Source organism: Podarcis vaucheri (assembly GCF_965113315.1).
Source record: "Podarcis vaucheri genome assembly, chromosome: 8".
Taxonomy (NCBI): Eukaryota; Metazoa; Chordata; class Lepidosauria; order Squamata; family Lacertidae; genus Podarcis; species Podarcis vaucheri.
Window position 1 is genome coordinate 95366362 of NC_138766.1, and position 15140 is coordinate 95381501.

General features: G+C 55.2%; 1 protein-coding gene across 2 annotated transcripts; it reads left to right on the plus strand.

The window, feature by feature from the left end:
- The first annotated feature begins 5298 nt into the window (after positions 1–5298).
- Positions 5299–14648, plus strand: LOC309539379 (epiplakin-like). Of its 2 annotated transcripts, none has more exons than XM_082235538.1 (2): positions 5299–5593; positions 10091–12909. In XM_082235538.1, exon 2 carries the CDS (start codon positions 10161–10163, stop codon positions 12831–12833), a length of 2673 nt encoding a protein of 890 aa, XP_082091664.1. In that variant the 5' UTR covers positions 5299–5593; positions 10091–10160; the 3' UTR covers positions 12834–12909. The 2 variants fall into 2 exon arrangements, with proteins under 2 accessions (XP_082091664.1, XP_082091665.1); XM_082235539.1 differs by lacking the exon at positions 5299–5593 and adding an exon at positions 13733–14648 and having other exon boundaries at positions 7123–12290.
- The last annotated feature ends 492 nt before the right edge of the window (positions 14649–15140 follow it).

A 15140-nucleotide genomic window follows, 5' to 3' on the forward strand; every position in this document is an offset into this window, starting at 1 on the left:
CCAAAGGGGAAAGAATGTACCTTCATTTTCTTTACATTTCCAACATTTATTATCGGGCAAATGATAGATTTTTGCTAGCTTGACTGGGGTCATGTACCACCTGTATATCATTTTCATAATATTCTCTTTTAAGGCATTACATGCCGTGAACTTCATACCTGTGGTCCATAACTGTTCCCAGTCAGCAAACATAATATTATGTCCAACATCTTGTACCCATTTAATCATAGCAGATTTCACCGTTTCATCCTGAGTATTCCATTTCAACAGCAAGTTATACATTCTTGACAGATTCTTAGTTTTGGGTTCTAACAGTTCTGTTTCTAATTTTGACTTTTCCACCTGGAAGCCAATTTTCTTATCCAAATTATATACCTCCATTATCTGATAGTAATGAAGCCAATCTCTCACTTTGTTCTTTAATTTTTCGAAACTCTGCAATTTCGATTTGTCTCCTTCTTGTTCCAAAATTTCCCAATATGTCGGCCATTTGGCCTCCATATTGAGCCTTTTCAGAGCTTTTGCTTCCATTGGTGACAGCCACCTTGGGGTTTTATTTTCCAATAAGTCTTTGTATCTTATCCAGACATTAAACAATGCTTTCCTGACAATATGGTTTTTGAATGCTTTATGAGCTTTGACCTTATCATACCATAAATATGCATGCCATCCAAATACATTGTTAAATCCTTCTAAATCCAAAATGTCTGTGTGTCAGGGGCTCAGGAACAGAGGCACGGGGGAGAGAGGAGATGGAGAGCGAAGGGGAAGGATCTGAGGGCAGCGTAGGGGAGTATGGCAGTGACCCGAGAGATTCCATGAGCTTCTCCAGCGAATCAGAAGATTCCCAGAAGGAGGCGCCGATGGTCAGGGCAAGGGGGGCCAGCGGGGACTCCCAAAGCAGCAGCTGGAGATCGGGGCCAGCTTCCCCACCAGAGCGTAGTGGGGGGGAGGAGTCCCAGGTGTCAGGGCCAGCATCTCCTCCAGCAGGGAGAGAAGATGAGTCGAGACTGATCACACCCCCAGCGGAGAGTGGGGGAACGGAGGGGAGGTCGAGTACAGCTAGCCTCACCGAAGGGGGAAGCAGTGACAGGAGCAGTGTAACGGTCAGGAGGAAGGTTACCGGCTGGGCGCGCGCGCCAAGTTCAAATGTACAGGGGCGCGGGACAGCAGAAAGCCCGGGTCGGGAACCAGGTCCTAAAGCCCGCCGGAGGCAGGGGGAAGACTCAGGGGACTCAGCGTCAGAAGAGTCTAGGAAGGGCGAGACCCCAGCTGACAGGCGGACCCAGAGGAGGAAAGAGCAGAGGAAGAGGTGGAGCAAGGCTAGGGTCTTAAACTGGTGTCAGGGGGGAGGAGACTCAGACGGAGCTTCGGCGGTCTAGAGTATCAGACGTAGAGCTGCACGCTGATGATGTGAAAGACAAACTGAACTTCAATAAAGACTTTTGTATATAACCACGAACTGGCGTTGGTCCTTTGTGAGCTGGGACCTCGGGCAGCTCTGACACTGTGTTTTCAAGAAGTAGCCATTCTTTCAACCAGCAAAAGGCTGCTGATTCGTAGTAAAGTTTAAGGTCTGGCAGGGCAAATCCACCCCTTTCCTTTGCATCTGTTAGTATCTTAAATTTTATTCTGGGCTTCTTGCCCTGCCAGACAAATCTAGAAATATCTCTCTGCCACTTCTTAAAACAGTCCATCTTGTCCACAATTTGCAATGTCTGAAATAAAAACAACATTCTCAGCAATACATTCATTTTTATCACAGCAATGCGGCCCAACAGTGAAAGTTTCAAATTTGACCGAATTTCTAAATCTTTTTTCACATTCGTCCAACATTTTTCATAATTATCTTTAAATAAGTTCCCATTTTTGGCTGTCATATTAATCCCCAAATATTTCACTTTCTTTACCACAGTCAATCCTGTCTCATTCTGAAACCTATCTCTTTCAATCGGTGTTAAATTTTTCTCTAAAACCTTAGTTTTTAACTTGTTCAATTTAAAACCTGCCACTTGACCAAATTCTTGAATTAATTCTAAAACCCTTTTAGTACTAGATTCTGGCTCCTATAACGTCAATACTAAGTCATCTGCAAATGCTCTCAATTTGTACTGTTTGGCTCCGACCTGTATACCTTTAACCAACCGGTCCCTTCTAATCATGTTTAGCAGAACCTCCAGGACCGATATAAAAAGCAGTGGGGAGATTGGGCACCCCTGTTGTGTCCCTTTTTCTATCTTAAATTCTTCTGTCACCACATTATTCACAAATAATTTAGCCTTTTGTTCAGAGTATATTGCACCTATACCATTTTCAAAACCTTGGCCTACCCCCATCCCCTGTAGATTCTTCTTCATGAAGCTCCAAAAGCTTTCTCCGCATCCACGAATATCAACTGCTTTAGAATTTATATTCACTTCTAGTTTTTCCAAAATATCAGTTATATTCCTCAAATTATCAGACAAGTGTCTTCCCGGGAGAAAGCCTGCTTGGTCTTTATGAATCTCTTCCATCAATACTTTTTTCAATCTCTTCGCCAAAATGTCTGCAAAAATTTTGTAATCCACATTAAGTAACGATATAGGGCGGTAGTTCTTAAGCTGAGTCTTTTCAGTCTCTGTTTTAGGTATAAGTGTAATGTACGCCTCTTTCCATGACTCTGGTGGCAGTGGGCACCTTTCTTGGCATTGGCAGCAGGTGGCCCTGGATGGGGTGGGGGACAAAGGCAAGTGGGCATGGCGGGCAGTGGTCAGGGTCTTCACACACACACACATTAGAGGCACACTTTGTCCCAGTTAGGGACACACACTCATTAACACAAACATTCAGATTCACCCTGACACCCAGTGCCCCCCCAATTCCCTACACCCAGAACCTCCCTCCCTCCTTGTCTCTATCACTTTCTCCCTCTTTTTCTCACCCCCCCCTCCATTCCCACTTCCCCCCAACTATCTAACGCCAGCCATGAGCTAGAATAGGGCTGTGATAGGTTTGGGGGCTCAGGCTGGATGGTGGGTGTCCGTCAGGGATTCTTCAGCTGCAACTCTTGCACTGCAGGGCTTGGACTAGATGGTCTTTGGGAACCCCTCCCTGCACTACCATTCTGCGAATGCCCTGGCTCCCTCCCACACTGGGGGTAGAATCTATCAGAGGAAACCAGCCAGACCAGTTCCTTTGCTCAGGTAAGGCCTTAGTCGGCCAGTTAAGGACTAGCATTTGCATGAGGGGGAGGCTGCCCTTTGCCCTGGAGACAAAGGGGGGCAAATGCCACCCCCGAAGTGGAAGCAGCACCACCTTGTAAGGGAGGCAAAGAAAAGCCAGAGTGTTTTGTGTGTGAGTTTTTGGCTGATGCTGGAGAGACCGAGGTCTGCCTTGCTCAGTGCTGGATCCCTAACAGGGAGGAAGATCTGCTGTGAGCCCCTCTGCTCAGGTTGCAGATATGCGTAAATAAAGCTGTATATCCTAAAAGGAGGCTTTCAGACAGAGGTTGGAAGGCCATTTCTCAAGAATTATTTAGCTGGGGCTCCTGCACTGCAGGGGGCTGGACTAGATGACCCGTGGGGTCCCTTCCAACTCTATAATTCCATGAAGACACCACACTCTTCATTCCAAGGAAACTGAGCCCTGGGGAGCCCCCAGAGTCTCTCCCTGCTCAGAGATTGGGGTGCAGGCAACCGGGGGGAGAAGCTGGTTGTCCTTGTGTGGCTGGATGGGAGCACTGGCTGAGCTGTGGGGCTGAAGCCTCCCCATGAACAAAGGATGATGATCTTGACATTCGATCTGGGAGGGCAAGTCCTCCCTGCCCAGCTCCTCCCCTTGTGCAAAAGACCACGGCCCCCTCCCTCACCTCTGGCTGCCGTCAGCATCCGTCCCAGAGGTCCAGGGACAGGTCTAGAGCCAAGGGCTGGAAAGACCTGCCTGCCTGCCTGCCTGACTGCCTGCTCCCAGCCCTGAACAGGGACCCCCATGGGGTGTCCTGGCGGGGGGGGGGAGTGCCGTATGAGAAATTGATGCTTGGGGGGGGCTTGGAGCTACTGACCTCTTTGGGCTAGATTTTACAAAGGGGGGGACTTGGCATTGGTGACCAAACTGCTTGCATTGTTGCCCAGCTCTGGCTGTCAGCTCTCAGCTTTTGTAAGGCTGGCTCCATGGAGGCAAAATAAAAAAAATTCTTCCAGTAGCACCTTAAAGACCAACTAAGTTAGTTCTTGGTATGAGCTTTCATGTGCATGCACACTGATTATCTGAAGAAGTGTGCATGCACACGAAAGCTCATACCAAGAACTAACTTAGTTGGTCTTTAAGGTGCTACTGGAAGAATTTTTTTTATTTTGACTATGGCAGACCAACACGGCTACCTATCTGTAACTGGATCCAAGAAGGCAGTTACTTTGCATTTATTTATTTTTTGCAAGTCAAGTGCTTGACTTCATTTAGGGGGAAGCTGTCAGGAGTTGAACCCGGGACGCCTCCATCCGTCCAGGCTCTTCCAGATGCAGCCACAAGAGGGGAGGACCTTCGAGAGCAGCTGGAGGAAGGGAGGCTGGCTGGCAGGCTGGCAGGCTGTGCCCCCTCTGCTGCCACACCCTGCACTCCAGAGCAGGCTCAGCTGGGAGCAGGGAGGGCATGGGAACCCCCACTGGCATTCTCCTCCCCTGGGGGGCCCTTGACCGTGTCCCCCTGCAGCGGCTCAGTGCACTGGGATGACAACCCCTCTGCAGTCTTCCCTGGGCAGATCTTGCCTGCCCACGGTTCCCTCGCAAAGAGGAGGCGGCCTTCCTTGGCCCAGCTTGGCTATGGGGGGGGCACCCTGGGCCTTCATTTCCGGGGGCTCTGAAAGGTTTCTCCATGTGGGGCAGGATGGACTCTGAGGGCAGAGGCTCCTCTCCAGGGTCTTCCCCCATGGCAGAAGGGGTTCCCTGCCTCCTGGGGGTGCTCAAGCCGCTCTTTCGGTGGGGGGGGCTTATTGTGAGGAGCTGCTGGCCTGGTCTTGGGGGCTCCTTGACGTCCTCCAAGGAACAGGGCTGGGGGGCAGCTTGGCTGTTCTTCCTGCCCCATCTTCTCCTCCCCTCGAGCCCTGCGAGGTCAGCTAAGCTGAGAGAGGCTGAGCTGCAAGGCTGCGGTGGGATTGGGACCCACTTCTCCCTGGCCCTCCTCTGACCCCCCCCCCCAGCCTCTCCAGCATGATGCCTCCTGCTCCTTGCGCTGCATTCGGGTTTTATGCTTGCTTCTGTTTGTGCTTCCACATTAAAATGGAGAGCCTTTCCAAAGGGCAGGGGCCAAAAATAACCCCCCCACCCCCCACCCCCGGTTGTAAAGACCCCTCCCCTTGTTTGGGCCTATGGTTCCCTGGTGGCAAAGGAGGACCCGGGGAGGCGGGAAGAGGCTTCTTTCTGCCCTGTTGTTGTGGCAGCAGCAGCAGCAGCGTGTGCCTGCCCCACACCTTGGCCTGGCAGGCAGGGCTGGGCCATGTGTCATCGCTGGGCGGGGTGGCCAGCTTTAAAGCCGAGGCAGCAGCACCTGTGGGACAGTCAGAAGAGGCAGCCGGACGAGGCAGAAGAGACCAGAGCAGCGCTTAACCAGGAGCCTTCAGGTAGGGACTGGGGGCACCTTCTGCGGGGCACCTGAGAGGTGCCAAGGTGGGAGAGGCGGAGGCAGCAGTGCCTTCCTGCTCAGATCCCTCAAGAGGAAAGTAGGCAAGGGGATGCTGAGGCCCCTGCTAGACCCCTAGGATGGGGTTGCCCAGTCAGGGTCTGGCAAGGAGGCCAAGGATGAGGGTGGAGGAGCCATCATCTCCAGCCCCCTCTCTCCAGCGGGGCAGCTGGCGGACCCCTCACCCCCTTGAGTTCAAGACCTCCCTATCCTCACTCAGTTTAAAGAGTTGTGGGTGGAGAGGAGAGCAGGAGTGCCTTTCCGACCCAATTAAGTAGGGAAATGAGGGAGGGATGGCGGAAGGGATGGAAGGGGGCTCTGGCCAGCTGCTGAAGCAGCCAAGTGGAGACTGGAGACCAGACCAGCCCCACACACAGCTAAGTCGCCCACTGAGCAACGTGGAGAAGAGGCTGCAGCCTTCTCTCCAGGAGCGCTCCCACCCAGACACGGCTGCACCCTCCGCTCTGCACCCCACTTCCAATGGGGGCCTGGGCCACAGTGAGGCTTAGAGGGCAAAGCTGCAGGTTCCGGCCCCCCAGCCCCATGGGGAGCCCACAGGAGGCTGGCCAAACTCCCTCATCCAGACGTGCCCCAAGTGTGGCTAAGATACCTGCCTGTTTGGCCCCCCAACTCTTTCCCAGCCCCAGGGGCTGCAGGATGCAGAACAGGAGCAGGAGGAGGTGCCCAGTACCTTGTTTGCAGGAGCTCAGCACCAGGGAGAGGAGGATGGGCTCCTGGAGGGACCACCTTGCTCAGCTGCTGGCCAGGACCTGGAAGTCGCAGCAGTGGGGTGAGAGGCACTCAGAAAGGGTCTGCAATGGGGTGCTTGTCAGGAGAGGAGGGCATAAGGGGCAGATCCTGCTGGCCTTAGTGGAAGGCCAGCAGCTCCACCAAGCAGTGCGGGGGGCACCCCTCTCTGCACCCAGCTGCCGTGGCCTCAGAGGGGTATCCGATCCCACTACCCCGTGTTTTGGTGCCAAGTCCCTCAGCCCCACCCGGGCCAAGCCAGAGCACAGCCTCTCCCCGCTTCCCTGTGCCAGGCTCATGCCAGCCCCACAGAGGCTCAGGGGCCAGCTGACCATTAGGCAAATTGGCCCCAGAGGCAGGAGGCCATTTGGGCAGTTGTGCTCCCAGCTCCTCCTCCTCCTGTTGTTGTTGTTGTGTTGTTGTTGTGTCATTTCCTCTGCTTGGCTGGCCCTGGCAGAGCAGGTGGCCTCTGCCTCCAGGACTCCAGCACCGGGCCAGCCTCCTCGGGTGGCAATTAGGCAGGCATGGAATGTGGTTGGCTGCCTCCTGGCACTCCAGAGGCATCCGGCTCCCTTGGCCTGTCACTCACCTGGAGGAGCCCAGGCAGTGGGAGAGAGAGAAGCAGGAGGGAGCAGGCAGCCTTTCTGAGCCCCCTGGACACCAGGCCTTGAACAGTGCAAGACTGGGGGTGGGGTGCAGAAAGTTTTCTCCCTCTCATGATCGTAGATTCAGTGAAGTTGGAGGTTGGGCGTCCTTCCACATGAAGCACACGGTTAAAACTATGCAGGAGGCAGCCCTGGCCGCCAACCTAGATGACCTTCATCATCATCATCATCATCATCATCATTAGCCCACCTTTTCCCCTGATGGGGCTCAAGGCCAACTTTGAAAGAGAATCAGACAGATGCAGGGAGAATGAGCCTAATGGCCACAATGGCAGCATCTTTTCTTGGCTGCCGGAGGTGACCTTGCTGGGAAGGGCCAGTGGGGAGAGCTCTGCTGCTGCGGTTGCTCTTGGGGGCTTCTTCCCTCTGGGACCCCCTTTGCCCACTGAGAATTGGATGCTGGACGAGGGGCCCCCCTCTGGCCTGATCCAGCTGCTGACATTCTTCTGAGGGGCTCTTGGCTGCATTTCCCAGGGGTCCTCAGCTGCATTTGCCACAAGAGCCCTAGAAGCCCTTTTGTGTTTTCACTGCAATCTGGTGTGTCATTTATTCCACATTTCAAGGACAGCCCTGCAGGATCAGGCCTGGCCCTAGTTTCCCTCATGGCTACCCAGATGCCCCACTGGGAAGACCGCAAGCGGGACATGGAGGGGGGTACAACCCCCCCTCACTGCTTTTTGCACTGCAGCACCCAGCACAGTGGGGTAGACTGCCTTTGCAGACAGAGGTTCCACTTAGCTCTAACTGAAGTCCTAACAAGAGTCCTACTGGCCAGGAAGATGCCCAACAGGGAAGCTGGCAAGCGGGGCAGGGGTCACCCACACCCCTTGCACCCCTTGCCTGGCACTTCATGCGGACCCCCCTGTGCCTGTATCGTGTGGAAGGGGTTCAGGCACAGGCTGCAGATGGAGGTTTGCCAAGATAAAGTGGATTAAATCCCTCTGTTACCCGAGCGCCACAAATCCACTTTTAAAGAGCAGCAGTGTTTAGGAAAGTGAAGCAGAAAAGAGTGTGGGATGGAGGATACCCAAAGCCCTGCAAGGAAATTGGGAGAGGGGAGCAGGAATCAACGCAAACAGACTGCTCAGCAAAGACTGGATTTAATCTAACCTCTGCATAAGCTTTGTGTGAGCAAATTGGGAAGGATGCAAATTCATTACGTACTTATTTCTTTCCGGAGGTCCGTTCTTAACCTGAAACTGTTCTTAACCTGAAGCACCACTTTAGCTAATGGGGCCTTCTGCTGCTGCCGCGCTGCAGGAGCACAATTTCTGTTCTCATCCTGAAGCAAAGTTCTTAACCCGAGGTACTATTTCTGGGTTAGCGGAGTCTGTAACCTGAAGTGTCTGTAACCTGAAGCGTCTGTAACCCGAGGTACCACTGTACTAGCGATTCCTGCCTTGCAGAAGGGAAGAGTAGATTCTCCTTGAGGGGCCTTCTGACTACAGTCCTATTGTTCAATGATTCTGTTTCCACAGTCACAGGAGGAGGGAGTGTTGCTCCTGTGCCTGAGTCCTGCTTGCTGGTCTTTCCCCAGGGGCACTTGGGGGGCTACAGGGAGAAGAGAATGCTGGACTTAAACGGGCCCCTTTGGCCTGATCCAGCAGCGTTCTTCCCAACTTCTTATGCTCACTAAATAGGTGGTTGGGGAATGGGGCTTCCCCCCCCCCCGCCCGGCTGCCTCTCCACACCGGCCATGTGGGTGGGGGGTGAGTCAGAGCCAGGGGCCGGTGGGTCTTCTCTGCCCTTTCCGCTCAAGCTGAAGGCTGAGGGTGTTTGCATCCAAACCTGTCTTTGTGACTCTGCGACTGAGCGGGGAGGGCAAGTGCTTGCCCCAGGCACGTTCACACAAACACAGAGAGGAAGAAGGGTGTGTGCAGTTCCTGTGTACACGCGCCCATCCCCCGAACCCTGCATCCTGTGTGGTTTCCCCAAATTGTTCCAAAGGAGCCCTTTTCCTCCACTTCCTCCCCAGCAAAGTGGCTTTGCTCCACCACAGCCCCAATTAGGTGCATTTGGGGCATTACCTCACCAGGCAGGCAGCCCCGCTTCCAATTTGAGCACTAGATGAGCCAAAGCGAACAGCGCCAAGCCCCAAAACACGGCAATTAACATAATGACGCAGGTGAGTCGACAGCCTGTGGACGGACGGATGGAGGGCCTGCAAACAGGTTTCCTGGCTGGGGGCAAAGACAGGGTCACATGCCTGGCCAGGCCGGTCTGGCTGAGCCCCGTGGCACAAGCAGGGCGCCCTCTTTGTCTTCTTCTTCCTCTGCCTGCGGCCCCAGCAGCTTAGCGTCAGGTCCCATTTGTCCTGAACTGGTGGAATCCCAGGAAGCAATTCCTGTCACAGGAGGTCTCAGCAGAGTCCCTCCTCCAAGGCAGCCTGGCCAGGAATTCTGCCCCAGGACCAAACACACACACACACACCCGGCACCAGGCATCATCACCAGCAGGTACTGAACTGGCACAGTTACCCCACCTGGTGCCTGAATAGTCAACAAAGGAGGGGCAGGGCTGGCACAGGAGTGGGCGAGACTTGTGGGGAGGGGACGTGTGCTGGAGAATCATCCTAGAGAAGTGTCTGGGAAGGGGCTTGGTCTGCATTCTCACGTTTACCCTGGAAAATGGCTGTGAGCTAGCCTTCTCTAAGCCAATGCCCTCCTGGCATCCTGGACCTTCGCTCCCACTGTCCCCACCTGCTGGCGATGCCACAGCTAAATGACATTGCCGAATGCTTGGCCTGTGCCGCATATCCCAGAGATGTCTGGGGCACCCCTCACAGGGCAGTCGTGCACCTCCTGGCAGCCAGCAAGGGAGCAACCTCTGCCCAGGGCAGGATCCAGACGTGCCACCCAGGGCCAACTTCACAGGTCTGCATTTGGGACAGACAGTAGGTGTGGAAATGCTCCCCTGCCTGCCTGCCACTGGCTGCTCTCTCCTCTTTGCAAAACAGCCTCCCTTGTGACCCCCAAATGGGAGCAGAGTTGTCTCACAAAGTCTTTTCTGCCTCTCTCTTCCTCCAGAGACTTTCTTGCTTCCCCCTGCGCGATCACCCACCCAGAGGACACGCCTGGACCCCCTTGCACCCGAGCCATGCCACAGGACAAGCACCTCCCCAAGGGGGGCACGGACGCCGCCCCAATAGTCCAAGTCCGTGAAGAGCCACGCTGGCCCTTTCCGTGTGCGACCGACCTGAGCGAGGACCATGTCATTGCGGGCATCCTCAAGGAGCCTGGCAAGGAGAGGCTGAGCATCCGGCAAGCCATGCACCGAGGCCTCCTGACCCACGGGACGGGCCTGGCTCTGCTGGAGCACCAGGCCGTCTCAGGCTACATCGTGGACTTTACAAACAACCGGCTGCTGTCTGTGAGGGACGCCAAGAACGCTGGCCTGGTCGACCGAGAGCACTTCAACACTCTCCTCATTGCAGAGAAGGCCGTGACAGGCTACACTGACCCCTTCTCCGGGAGCAAAATCTCCCTCTTCCAGGCCATGAAGAAAGGCCTGCTCATCAAGGACCACGCCATCCGCCTGCTGGAGGCTCAGGTCGCCACGGGGGGCCTCATCCACCCCATGCACAGCCACCGCCTCCCTGTAGAGGTGGCCTACAAGTGGGGCTACTTGGATGCAGAGATCTTCCACCTGGTCTCCAACCCTGCCAACCACACGAGAAGGTGCTTTGACCCCAACGCCCGCGACAACCTCACATACCTGCAGCTGCTGCCCAGGTGCTTTCCTGACCCTGTCACTGGGCTGCTGATGTTTCAGGTGATGGACAAAGGGTCTGTCCATGTGGACGAGAATCTGCGGAGGTGCCTGAAGTCTGCCACGGCCCAAGTCCACGTGGGGCTTTTCCAGGGCGAAGAGGTCTCCATCTGGGACCTCCTCTTCTCCAGGTACATCCCCCGGCACAAGAGGCAGGAGCTGCTGAGGCAGTACAAAGCAGGCACCATCACCCTTGAGGAGATCACCCAGACCCTCACAACCATCATCACCGAGGTGGAGGCCAGAAGCAACCCCAGCTGCGTGAAAAAGCAAAGAGCCACCCAAACAACAGCGTTTCCGGAGGCAGAGAAGAGCAAGCGGACATCCGAGCGGGACGAGATGGTGAAGGCGCTCAAGTCCAGGGTGGTCAAGGTGCCTGCTGGGGAGCTCTGTGGGAGGAAGGTCTCTGTGTGGGACTTGCTCCACTCTAAGTACATCCCCAAGGGGAAGAGGAAAGAGATCCTGAAGCTGTACAGGATGGGCATCCTCAACATGGAGCAAATTGAGACGGTGGTCACTGCCATTGTGGCCAAAATAGAGGAGGAGAAAGCCAAAGGGCTGGGTCAGGTGACTGGCATGGCGAAGGGCGAAGGGGACAGAGCCGACCACCAGGAGAGACAACTGAAGCAATCTTTGCAGTTGGTGCGTATCCCTGTGACCTTTGGAGAGTTTAAAGGGCAAAGTGTCCCTGTGCTGGACCTTCTCTATTCTAAATATTTCTCCCAAGAGAAGAGACAGGAGCTGATGGAGCTGTACAGGACAGGGGTGCTCAGCCCTGGACAAATGACACTGGCTGTTAGTGAGACCTTGGAAAGAGCAGAAGCCAGCAAGAAGAAGTTCTCCATCAGAGTGAAAAGTCGGAGCCGAGAGTCATCAGGAACCAAGGAGGCTAAGGAAGCCAAGGAGGTCAAGGCTGCGGACCCCTCGCCCAACAAGCAATCGGATGATGTGCTGAAGGCCAAAATGGTCACTTTGCCCGCCGGAGAGTTCCGGGGCCAGCAGGTCTCCGTGTGGGACCTCCTTTTCTCTCACTACATCACAAGAGACAAGCAGGAGGAGCTCCTGAGGAAGTACAGAGATGGCCAGTTCAGTGCTGAGGATCTCTCCTCCATGCTCACCATCCTGGCTTCACTGCACGACCTCTTCTACACTCTGGAACAAATGCCAAAAAAGGCCCCAGCCCAGGAGGCAGCCTCTTCCCCAGCAACATCACTTGAGGAAGACGACGACGAGGAAGACGACGATGACGACGCTGATGACGACGACGACGACGAAGGGCAGGATGAGAAGGACAAGGTCTTGAAGTCCAGGATGGTCGAGGTCCCTGTCGGCGAGTTCCGTGGGCGCAAAGTGTCCGTGTGGGACCTTCTCCACTCCAAGTACTTCCCAGAGAAGAAAAGGAAAGAGGTCCTGAAGCTGTACCGGATTGGAATCCTCTCGGCTGACCAAATGGAAAAGGTGGTCACGGGCATCGTCACCAATGTAGGAGAGAAGTCGGGCGAGGGTCGGCGTGCCAGCGTCTCCAGCCAAGGGGCAGGAGCCCCCAGTGAGGCGAGGAGCGCCGGCTTCCCCCAAGACAGCCCCTCAGACAGGACGGTGGAGGTGCTCACCTTCGAGTTCCCCCTCGGGGAGTTCCAAGGCCGGAGAATCTCCATGTGGGACCTGCTCTTCTCCACGTACATCTCGGAGGCCAAAAGACAGGACCTTCTGGTGAGATACATCACAGGAGCCCTGAGCAGCCAGGAGATGGTCAGCATCCTCTCTGCCCTCGTCGTCGAGGCGCACAGGCAGAGAAGCTCCACCAGCATCCCACACCTGTTTGGCCTCCTGCACCCTGAGGCCTCCTACATGATGTTTGGGCCGTCCCAGGCCCAGTCGGGCTCTGTGCACGACCTGCTGCAGTCGCACGAACAAGAAGTGCCCAAAGCTGGGAGGGTGACCTACAGTGAGATCACCATGACCACCACCGTTGTGCATGGGCCTGAGCAGAAGCAGGAGTAGCTCTGGAGCAAGGCAGCCGCCAGCAAGCGGCAGGTTCCAGAGCAGAGAGCTGCTGGCGGCTGCAGTGGGGGGGCCAGCAGAGCACCCCCTTCTGGGTGGGGGAGGGGGAAAGGGGAGGCCAAGAAGGGAGGGGGGAGGGCAGGGGATACTAGCGTAAGTAGGTCACTATAAGAGGGAGGCTGGGGGAGGGCGAGGGGGGTTAATTGGGGAAACAGAGATTTGGGGCTCCATCCAGGCAGGCAGTTCAGCCTCATCTACAGGACAGACCGGCCAGTCCTGATGCAAAGAACTGTGCAGTCTTCAGCCCTCCCAGGGAATTGGAGGGAGTAGCTGTGGGGGGGTGTGGAGGGTACCCAAAGGAGACCCTTAGCTGGCCAGGAAAGGACTACTGGGGAGAGGACTACCATGATGGCTAAACCTCAGAAAGAACTTTCTGCTAGTAAGAGCCGTTTGACCGGTCTCCCTTGGGGGGTGGGAAGCTCTCCTTCTTTGGGGATTTTTAATAATAATAATAATAATAATAATAATAATAATAATAATACATTATATATCCCCCCTCCCCAGCCAAAGCCGGGCTCAGAGCGGCTAACAACAATAAAAGTAACACAGCATTCTAAAATCAATTCATTCTAAAATTAATTCAAATCAAATTAACAGCAACCATTGGGCTAGAGTTCTGTGAGGATTACCGAAGGAGGGGGTCAGACTGTTCCTTGGCCAAAGGCCTGGTGGAACAGCTATGTCTTGCAGGCCCTGCGGAAAGATGTCAAGTCCCGCAGGGCCCTGGTCTCTTGTGACAGAGCGTTCCACCAGATTGAGGCCACGGCCTAACCTTCCTGTGGCCTGGGATCTCCAAGATGTCCCGGATTGGGATCCTCTTGGCTGACCAAATGGAAAAGGTGGTCACAGGCATTGTGACCAAAGTAGGGGAGGAGAAGTCGGGGGAGGGTCGGCGTGCCAGCATCTCCAGCCACGGGGCAGGAGGTTGGGCGGCCACCTGTCATGGATGCATCAGGTGAGGTTCCTGCCTTGCAGGGGTTGGACTAGATGACCCTGTGGGGTCCCTTCCAGCTCTACGATTCTGTGATGATGAGGTTGGTGTGTGAGAGAGAGGAAGAGACTGCGTTGGGGCTTCTTCCTGAGGTCCTGAGCCTGCTTCCCCCTGGCGGGGCGAGGGAGGGGGATCTGACCTCAGGGTCGTCGCCCCAAACCAGGCTGCGATCTGCAGGCAAGCAGGGGACGAAGAGCAGGAGGAAGGCGCCTTGGACTCGGCGCCAACCCGCAGCTCCAAAACATGCTCCGGGCACCGTGTCCCAGAAAGGCCCCAATCCCAGTGGCTCTGCCAGGTGGGGGAAGGGGCTGGCTCGGCCAGCAGGGCTCTGGGACCATGGGGTTGCCAGGCCCTTCCGTGGGGAGAGGTATCCAGACCTCCCTCTGCCAAAGCCACAACCAGCCACAGAGGGGGAGTGCCTGGAAAGTCCGGGGGGGCAGGGAGTGCCCCCAAATGGTCCTACTAAGAGGTTCAGTCAAAGTTAGGAAAGACTAAAGTTGACAACATTAGTGATGAAGAAAGTGAGGGTGGAGTGCAGGAAGCCCCCCCCCCCGGGTGCTTTGAAGGCCTCCAAGCATAAGGCAGGGCTGGTTGCACTGCGACAACAGAGCAGCAGCAGCAGCAGCAGCCGAGTTTTGGCTTCTAGAATCGTTGAATTGTAGAGTTGGAAGAGACCCAGAATGTCATCTAGTCCAACCCCCTGCAATGCAGGAATCTCCCCCAAAGCAGCCATGACAGGTGGCCCCCCAAACTCTGCTTAAAACCTCCAAGGAAGGAGAGTCCACCACCTCCCTCTGGAGACAGGAGGAAAGCCTGGGTGTCCCTGATGTGAAATCCAGACACAGAGAGTGAAACGTGGGGATCAGAAGGCAAGAGAGACTAAGGGACAGATCCTGGCAGCAGTTGCTCACTGGATCAAGTCATGGGAGACCAGGATGGGCAAGCGGCCCCTTTCTATTGGTGGCAGTAACCAACTGGGGAGGGGGGTCATGGGTGCTCCCCTTTTGCTGATGCCACATTTGCCTGCAGCTGAGGGAGAATGGAACAGGAGGAACGGAAAGGCGCTTGGCCCAGCGGTGGCTGCCTGTCACTGCTGACCAGTTCCCAGCATGCAGCGCTGCAGAATCGATGATGGGAGAAGCCATGAAAGGATGAGTGTCAGCACAGCCACACGGAACCTCCCAGGGTGTTTCGTGTGGGTCATTCGCAGATGGCCCCACAGAGTTCCTTCTTCTATTTTAGTCCCTGCCAATAAA